At 42.8% G+C, this 9995-nt stretch overlaps 2 protein-coding genes across 3 annotated transcripts in view; both read right to left on the bottom strand.

The window, feature by feature from the left end:
- Positions 1–5681, bottom strand: part of arhgap27 (Rho GTPase activating protein 27) — a 23790-nt gene extending 18109 nt beyond the window's left edge. For both annotated transcript variants that reach the window (XM_063002622.1, XM_063002623.1), the window contains exon 1: positions 5623–5681. In XM_063002622.1, the coding sequence (XP_062858692.1) occupies positions 5623–5658 (36 nt within the window). In that variant the 5' untranslated portion in view covers positions 5659–5681. The remainder of the gene's footprint in view (positions 1–5622) is intronic.
- Positions 5660–9628, bottom strand: LOC134321559 (rho GTPase-activating protein 27-like). Its single transcript, XM_063003366.1, has 3 exons — positions 9602–9628; positions 5742–6350; positions 5660–5667 (listed from the first exon to the last, which is right to left on the bottom strand). The coding sequence occupies exons 2-3, from the start codon at positions 6292–6294 to the stop codon at positions 5660–5662; spliced, it is 561 nt and encodes a 186-aa protein (XP_062859436.1). The 5' UTR covers positions 6295–6350; positions 9602–9628.
- Between the last annotated feature and the right edge of the window lie 367 nt (positions 9629–9995).

Here is a 9995-nt window from a genome sequence, read left to right as displayed (position 1 = left end):
AAGGCTTGGGACCTGCACTGAGATCACACTGACAAGTGCACCTCCGAATGGCGTGTCTGTTTAGACGCCCGACCGGCCAACAGCACCCCAAAAATTTAGACCCCAGATCTCACTGATAAATGATTCTATTTCTAATAAAGTAAAAGAAACCCTCACTGGTACTTGTGTTTCACCTTCCACACACTGCTCCTCCACGTCATCTACTTCCACTGAATCACACACACACACACACACACACACACACAGTTTTGTTTACACCACATCATTCACACAGATGTTTTGTACACACTCATATATCAGTCATGCAGAAGTGTCAGCACACACCAGATGAGTCTTAACCTCACACACACTACTGAGGGTGTAATAAAGAGCAGGTCAAGTCCAGTCCAGATACTTACACCGATCAGTCATAACATTATGACCACCACCTTGTTTCTACACTCACTGTCCATTTTATCAGCTCCACTTACCATATAGAAGCACTTTGTAGTTCTACAATTACTGACTGTAGTCCATCTGTTTCTCTGCATGCTTTGTTACCCCCTTTCATGCTGTTCTTCAATGGTCAGGACCACCACAGAGCAGGTATTATTTAGTTGGTGGATGATTCTCAGCACTGCAGTGACACTGACATGGTGGTGGTGTGTTAGTGTGTGTTGTGCTGGTATGAGGGACGTTTAAACACCTCACTGTCACTGCTGGACTGAGAATCGTCCACCAACCAAAAACATCCAGCCGACAGCGCCCCGTGGGCAGCGTCCTGTGACCACTGATCAAGGTCTAGAAGATGAGCGACTCAAACAGCAGCAATAGATGAGCGATCGTCTCTGACTTTACATCTACAAGGTGGACCGACTAGGTAGGCGTGTCTGATAGAGTGGACGGTGAGTGGACACGGTGTTTAAAAACTCCAGCAGCGCTGCTGTGTCTGGTCCACTCATACCAGCACAACACACACTAACACACCACCACCATGTCAGTGTCACTGCAGTGCTGAGAATCATCCACCGCCTAAATAATACCTGCTCTGTGGGGGTCCTGACTATTGAAGAACAGGGTGAAAGGGGGTAACAAAGCATGTAGAGAAGCAGATGGACTACAGTCAGTAATTGTAGAACTACAAAGTGCTTCTATATGGTAAGTGGAGCTGATAAAATGATTCTGACCCTGTAGCATGTACTGTGAACTGGGAGACTTCAGTACCGTAAGCCGGCCCACGTAGCCCGCTCTCGCCCACTGTGCCCAGTAGACTGAATGCCACCCTGGCACTTGCACCCGGGGACCCCGAGTCTCCATGGTGACCAGACGTTTGGTGGCAAACTTCCAGAGGGGCCTTTCATACAGAACTATAGTGCAGGGGGGGGGGGTGCAGTGACTGGTGCTGGCTTCAGTTTGGAGCGCGGATTTGCAGGAACACACACTGACACACACACAGACACACACTATATATATATGCAGGTATATAAAGGACATTATAGGCTTCTGATTTCGCCACAACAGTTTAGGGAAGGCCCCTTTCCTACAGAAACTCCAGTGGCCTGCACGGAGCCCTGACATCATCCAAACCGAACAGCTTTGAAATGAACCGGTACATCAACCACACGAACACTGTCATATTTTGACCGAATGGGCACAAATTCCCACAGACACGTTTCAAAGTCTTGGGGAAAGCCTTCCCACTAGAGAGGATGTTGTTCTAGCTGAGAATATCACACACATTTAGCTCTATTTTCATCCCATTCATACCATCAGCTTTTGAAATGGGACGGACAGCCAGTATTTGGTCAGGTGTCCAAATAACAAGTACTGACAGATCACTAATAAGCATATCGTGATTTGTGATCGATATATATCATCAGTACTAAAGGTACCATGAGCGATAACAACTGCACTCAAACCCCTAGTGACATCTTAAATAAATATAAAACATTAATCATAATGATATTAATAATAAATATGCGTGACGTCACAAACTAGTCCGTATCAACGTTCCTATTAACGTACTATTTTTTTATGGGGAAATGTTACGTCACTAATACTCGCGTTCTCAGCGGTCACCATGACTACGTACTACTTACTAGTACAGTTCGGTATAGCAGTGTACGATTTCCACCGCCAGCCTCGATAAGTTAAACTAATTCTACACGCTAACTGAGTAAATAAAGCTGAATAAAGTCCAGTAAAGTCGTTCCTGAGACTCCGGACTCTCCCACATCCTCAGCAGCACCAGGAAGCTCAGAGGAACATTCAGGAGCCCTACCGTGCAACAAGTGTTCCATCCCGCCGTGGATTTTTATCCCTCCACAGCCTCCAGACTCCAATCTTCTCTGTTAATGTATAATATTGGTAAATAAATACAGAGTACAGCTGAGATGCTCGATGCTCTGGAGCTTGTGGAGTCCGCTGGATCGCTGGAGAGAATAACAGGCACTCCGAGTCCGCCGGGACCGAGTTCACCCAGAGCTTTAACTCGTTAACTCTTTCAGCACCAGCAGCTGCACTCCCTCCATCACACTACTGACTAATCTCACCTGTTTATTCTTTATTCTGTTCAGAATTAACTCCTTAACTTAACATTTATCCAATATAATCATTTATTTATTTAATAAATCCCTAAATGTGTTTGTGCAGTGTTTACTGATTGGAGCTGATTTTGCTAAGGAAAATGCAGATGGTTCATCAAGGGTCAGTTTTGTGCTATAAAATGAATATAAATAACAAAATAAAACACTCTACATACATATTACATCATTATTATAACAATATTATTATCAGTATTAGTGGTAATACTACATTATCGTTGTGTTATTATTGTCACACTTGCACGTCTTTGGACTGTGGGAGGAAACCCACACAGACACGGGGAGAACATGCAAACTCCACACAGAAATGACCCGGATCGCTCCACCTGGGAATCGAACCCAGGACCTTGTGCTACCCACCGAAGAAGAGCATGTGAGGTTCGTCAGCACTTATGAAATAATATTTCCTCCATTTCCAGTCTTAAACACTCTATAGGGATGAAATGAGCTGTAGTGCTGTAGGGTGATGACGTGTGAATCTGCTCTGGGACGTGGGAGCTTTTGGTGTACAGAAACCGAACCAGAGCCGAGAACAAGAGCCCATTCACATGCAGATCGTTTGGCACTCAGCCGTTACAGCCGGGCCAAGTGGACTATAATACGTTCAGCAAAGTGCACAGAGCGGGATCTACAGCGGGATCTTCTCATGAACAGCATTCTCACACAATCAGGTACTAGGTGTAATCAATATCAGTGTAGTTACACTAATAATCACAGTAAATATCACAGTACTACAGGGAAGAGCTTTAGCTGTGAGATCAGGAAAACCACAAATGCTTCCTGGTGTGAAACAAAGATGGGAATGCACCGTGCACTGGGCACAGATCCACTGATCCACCGAAAACCATCAAAACAACCACCCACATTCCAGACTCACTCACATCTACAGGGAACTTGGAGCAACGAATCCACTATCTGACATGTACACAGACACTAACCTGAGAGGGAACCCAGGTCCCCAGGAACGTGTGTTTTTTTTAGGTGCCAGTGCAAAACATTCAGCTCATCTGCCTTTCTAGGAAATTGCTCAGCAAAGACATGAAAGCTTTATCTGCAGTGACCAGTCTAATGTACCAGTTAATAATGTAACAATAAACAGATATTAGTAACAATGAAACAATATTAGTAACAATGTAACAATAATGTAACAATATTAGTGACAATGTAACAATATTAGTAACAATGTAACAATATTAGTAACAATGTAACAATATTAGTGACAATGTAACAATATTAGTAACAATGTAACAATATTAGTAACAATGTAACAATATTAGTGACAATGTAACAATATTAGTAACAATGTAACAATATTAGTGACAATGAAACAATAAACAGATATTAGTAACAATGTAACAATATTAGTAACAATGTAACAATATTAGTAACAATGAAACAATATTAGTAACAATGAAACAATAAACAGATATTAGTAACAATGTAACAATATTAGTAACAATAAACAGATATTAGTAACAGTGTAACAATATTAGTAACAATGAAACAATATTAGTAACAATGAAACAATAAACAGATATTAGTAACAATGTAACAATATTAGTAACAATAAACAGATATTAGTAACAATGTAACAATATTAGTAACAATAAACAGATATTAGTAACAATGTAACAATATTAGTAACAATAAACAGATATTAGTAACAATGTAACAATATTAGTAACAATGTAACAATATTAGTAACAATGAAACAATATTAGTAACAATGTAACAATATTAGTAACAATAAACAGATATTAGTAACAATGTAACAATATTAGTAACAATGTAACAATATTAGTAACAATGAAACAATATTAGTAACAATGTAACAATATTAGTAACAATGAAACAGTAAACAGATATTACATATACAGCTGCAGACCAGAATTCATTTATCTTACTGACACCACTGCTATGAGACCGGACTGTACAGCACCACCCAGTGGTTATGTGTATGATTACATGTATGAACCTGGAGTGTTTGTTCACCAGGTGATAAAGGGGGCGGAGTCTGAGCTGTATAGCCTCAGGTGATCTCTTTCGGCTCAACTGCACTACAATTATAATTAGTGAATACTCAATTCATCCTCGGATCATCTCAATTATCAGCAATATAAACATGATGTACGAAAGCACACACACACACACACACACACAATCAGCCCTGGCGTGCTCGGTGCAGCACCTGACGGCAGGTGTGTGTGCACAGGTGGGTATGTAAATAACAGAAAGAAATGTACATGAGCGCCGCTAAAATGGGCTTTTAGTTTTAGGTTCAGACGCTCTGGTTTCATGTGTGATGCTGCTGTAAGAGTTCAGACTCAGATGTTTATGTTGTGGTCAATTTGACATGAATACAATAATAACAATATATATATATATAGCACACACACACACACACACACACACACACACACACACACACACTATCTGGACAAAAGTATTGGGACACCCCTTCTTTTTTGAAACATTAATTACTGAATGAATGTGTTTCAGTTGGAACTATTGCAAACAGGTGTATTAGATTAGTTGGATTAAGGAAATCATACGCTTCCAACTTTCCAACAGTTTAGGGAAGGTCCTTTCCTGTTCCAGCATGAGCGAGCTCTATACAGACATGAAGAAACGGAGCCCTGACCCCAGCCCCACTCACCAGCTCTGGGATGAACCGGAACACCGACTATCCATCAGTTTTTGTACTGAATAAGGCACAAATTCCCACACACATACATCCTCCAGAAGAAAGACATTCAGGTAGCATTTGTTTTTGAAATGGGACACCAACAGGGCAGTTGTAGCCTAGTGGATAAGTTACTGGACTAGTAATCGTAAGGTCACTGGTTCAAGCCCCACCACTGCCAGGTTGACACTGTTGGGCCCTTGAGCAAGGCCCTTAACCCTTAATTGCTTAGGCAATATACTGTCCCAGTGCTGTAAGTCACTTTGGATAAAAGTTCACGTCCTAGTGTCCCAATACTTTTGGTCATATAGTGTATATACTGTATATATATAATGAATAAACGTTGGTGTTCCGTACCATGTCTGCAAAACCGTGTGGTACGTCGGCGAGCATCTCAGGACCCTGCAGCGGAGACGGTGGTGTGAGTGTTGCTCGAGGAGGAATTGCAGCGACCAGGTTTGTTTCTTCTCTCCTGCCCGTGTCGGAATCCTTCACTGCATCTATAGACTCGTATATTCGGTCCTCCCCGAGGGTCCGTGTGCTGGGCTCGGTCCTGGTGTCCACCTGAAGGTTTCTGGTGGATGGTTGAGTTATCTCCGACTCGGTCTGGTGTTTATGTGAGCTAACAGTAGGGAAGTGCGGTGGGGACACGGCGTACGGACCTTCCACTTCTACTGAGGATGAGGAGCTTCCTGAGGCGCCCTGGCTAACATCCACACGCGGAATGTCGTGGTGTGGGTTCTCCACCGGCGGCGGCGTGTCCGAATGCGGCTTCGGTAGGTCGTCCGTGCCGAACTCGCCCGGAGGCTGGAGCTGGAGAGGCTGGTTTTCAGGCGGCAGCACCGTGACGTACTGGACAGGGATGAAGAAAGGCTGGGTGCTCTCATCTTTACGTACATACCACCAGTGGTCGTTGTTCTTAGCCACCAGTACGTAGCGCTCGTCAGGCTTGATGGAAACCTGTTTGCCGTCCCGCGTGGTGTACTCGTACTGGAATTTCACCAGCACCTCCTGCTGGAGGGACGTCATTCCACAGCGCTTCGGCCTTCGCAGGGGTCAAGGATCACAAGGGATCATCTGTGGAACTGGATGTAAGAGACGGAATTTAATGGTGGATTGATTTTAAGGATTTAAGTCATTTTTATACATCAAAAATCAAATTCAATTCCCTGATTAGGGCTGCAGTAGATCCCACACTCGCTGGAAACACTGGCCACGATGCCATGTACAGGGTGAATTCATGCAATGCCCCCAGTGTTCACCCCTCTCCAGATAGCAAGACTAATAAATGAATCAAGTGCCTGCAGGAAACTGAACCTGATCAAGCCTGGCATCATGGTTTCAACGGAGAAGCTGGTTTTCTAAATCTGAGAGGAATAAACCATGATAAATAGAAGCACTTCCACCTGGAGCGGATTAAGGCTCAACGAGGTGTTGGGAGGAACCGATACGTCAATCATCTGCGCCTCCATGCCTCATCCGCTGGTCATTAACGGTCAGGCAGGAGGACATGGTTCTGTAACCTTGCTGCCAATCTCCACAGCAGGGGTGCCCGCTACATGGTGGGTACGAGTGTGTACAGACGAGTGAGTGTGTTTCACTCTGGAAATAAATGTACATTGTTTGACTTCTTGGTCAGTAATCGGTTAACTGGTGAAGCACCGACATCCCTAGTTGCATGCACATCCAAATATGAAGTAATCTAGGGGGCTGAATACTTTTGTAAGGCACTGTTCTTGCTGAATTTGATTCACTTACACTTTGCACACCAGCAGTTGGACTGAACGAACACACGTACATCTGATTTGACAGGCCGAGAAAAAGAGACAGCAAACAGATTTTCTCGTCTGAAACTTTCGGTTGCTATAAATTCCTGCCTGAATATTTCAACCTCGTCCCAACATTAACGAGAAATTCCGACCCAGGCACAGTGCTTACTATTTTTGGCTTCATAAAACGGTTCTCCAAAAACACAGAGCACCTGATTTCAGATCGGCACCCAGGCGGTTTCAGAAAAGAGGAATGTGCACGGACGAGAGGAACGACAATGCCGTCACTGTTATTACAAGTGTGGTGAGAAAAGGGCGAGGCCGGCTATGTGATGCGCAGAGAACCGACAAAAGAGCTTCATCACCTAACAGCATGGAGATGTGGGTTTCCTGGCTCTAAGAGTCTAGTCCTAAATAATACGCATAGCTTTTTGTGCCGTGCTGAGTTTAGACTCGGACCTGAACGATACACTTGTTCCATAAACAGTTGGCTTATTTTGTATTTCAGAAATTGAAAATGAGGAACTAAACGGACCACATAAACGTCTGTTCCCGCTTGTAGGTGCAGCAGAATGTTGTTAGGTTAGAATGTTTTCATACTTCACAGCAAGCCAGCTATGATCACCACGCACCCTTACAGGCGCTACGTGTTTATTCTTTATTTTCGTCTTTACAGTACTATAGTGACAGTTAGCGCTTCAGTCATTTACATGTGTGAAACAGTACACATTACAGACTGCAGGAAGCTCGTACAGCTGTCTGTAGGAAAGGAAATGCACTCACAAGCCACAATACAGGAAGCTTGCTAAAACGTAACAGCCATCTTAATGTGCTGCAACCTCAGTTTCACATGCATGGCCGGAGTGTTGGGGTGGAGTGTTACCCTCCTGCTTTCGTAGCCTAATTCCAATAACAATGGAGTTCTTTCCATTGCAGTATGCATGCACAGTTACAGTCCAAAGCTTCAACACATGTGTGCCATGGCAGATGTTCGTTTTGCAAGGCAGGAATACTCTGGACAGGGTGTCAAGCTATCACAGGGCTTCAACCGAAACCTCGTGTAGATAGATCCCCAGCCAACTGCTCGCACCAGTGAGATTGGAACCAGTATCACACATGCCAAGTTTCTCCTGTTGGACCCCTGAGCAAGACCCTTAGCTCTCAATTTGGATAATAAAAGTGTCTGTCAAACGCTGTAGATGTAAGTGTTTTTGGTGTGTCAATACATTTAGACCAGATTAATAACAGCAAGAAGTATTTTAAAAGCCATTTCTGCAGGTCTTTTGAACTAAATATGTCTAAACCTGTAAATAATTCTATTAAAATTAGCATCATATGCAGCCACTATATTGCTATACACCCTCTGCAAGGTGGAAGAGGTGAGGGCGCGTTAATATTAAGCAAAAGTTAATTACAGTGTTTGAAATTTCACTAGCACAAAGATAAACCACCACCAAACATTTTGGATATGTTCAAGATTCATAAAGACTTGCTTTAACAAGTTTGGTGTAGAGGAGCTTCAGTGGCCTGTAAAGAGCCCAGACCTCATCCTCACTGAATATCTTTGGGATGAACAGGAATGCTGACTGCCTGGATTAAACTGTCGCAAAGGTATAGACCAGGGCAAGGATCTAAAGGAATGTCCAGGGTTCTTCTGAATGTTCTCAGGACCACAGTGATCTCAATCATTTAAAAATGGAACAAGATTGGCACAACATCAAACCAGGCATGAAGAGCCTTGGTCGCTTAAAAATAGTCCCAAAGATCCAGTGCAGAGAGAGGAGAACCACCTTGGTAGGACCCCATACATCAGGTCTTTATGGTAAAGCGGTAGGACCCAGTGGCACAGCCAAAATACAGACTTAAACCCCACCGAAGATCTGTGGAGAGAACTGAAGATGACGGTTCACGTCAAAGCCCTGCGATGGCATGACACCCAGTCCAAGATATTTCCTTAACATATATAGCAATGTATATATGTGTGTGTGTGTGTGTATGTGGTTCCTTTTCACACAGGTTATATAGGTGTTGTATAACCTTCCTCCTTTACTAAATTAAACAATCATTTAAAACCTGTTCTGTGTTACCTGGTTCTCTTTTTGACCTATATCACATTCTCTACAGTAGATGCACATGAAGTTATTTAATTCAACAACTAAGCAAAAATAGTTGAATTCTGGAGGTAATAAAGAGATAAATAGTTTTTCACTGTTCTGTAAACTCTGATAAATCGATTATAAGAATGTTTACATACAGAGGGACGTGTATTATTATCAGACATGCCAGGTTTATTTGTTTATTTAAAGTTCGGTTATTAATTAACAGCTTAATTGAAGGTTATTATATTATTATTAACATGTTTAAAAAAAGCTTTAAAATCTCAGAGAGGAAACTTAAACAAAGCCATAAACTTCAAGTCAAGTGTTTGTTCACGAAGAAGGAATTGAAAGCAGACTTTCCGGGCGAACACGTCACTCACAGCATAATAATAACCAACGTTTCTGACTTTTATTTATTTTCGGGGTTATAACGTGTGAAGAAAAATAAGACATGACAGAACAGCTTACCTGTGAAGAGCAACAAGTGGCATCTCATCAACCCGATAAAATCACTCGTGAACTTTAAATCACAGCGCGGCTAATTTACCCCAGAGTTACAGCGAGTGAACGCTGCATGTTAACTCCAGTTCGAATCGCTTTATTAGCCTCTCTCTCTCTCTCTCTTTCTGTCTCTCTCTTTCTGTGTGTGTATCTCTCTCTCTCTCTCTCTCTCTCTCTCTCTCTCTCTCTCTCTCTGCGAGTGTGTGTGTGTGGGTGTGCAGTTCTTTTGGACAAAAGTGTTTGTTTTTTGGAAAATATGGCCCTGTTTTCTGGGCCAAAAGGAAAAATACCATTCTGATACCAACACCAAGCTCAAAAGCCAGAGCTGTATCCTGGTCAGGGTCATGGTGGGTCAGGTGAT

The sequence above is a fragment of the Trichomycterus rosablanca genome, chromosome 10, assembly GCF_030014385.1.
Source record: "Trichomycterus rosablanca isolate fTriRos1 chromosome 10, fTriRos1.hap1, whole genome shotgun sequence".
Lineage (NCBI taxonomy): Eukaryota > Metazoa > Chordata > Actinopteri > Siluriformes > Trichomycteridae > Trichomycterus > Trichomycterus rosablanca.
This window is presented reverse-complemented; position numbering and strand designations above follow the sequence as displayed.

What these genes read in the sequence shown, in the direction of transcription:
- LOC134321559 (XM_063003366.1), bottom strand. Translation starts at nt 6,294, where the DNA reads ATGACGTCCCTCCAGCAGGAGGTGCTGGTGAAATTCCAGTACGAGTAC.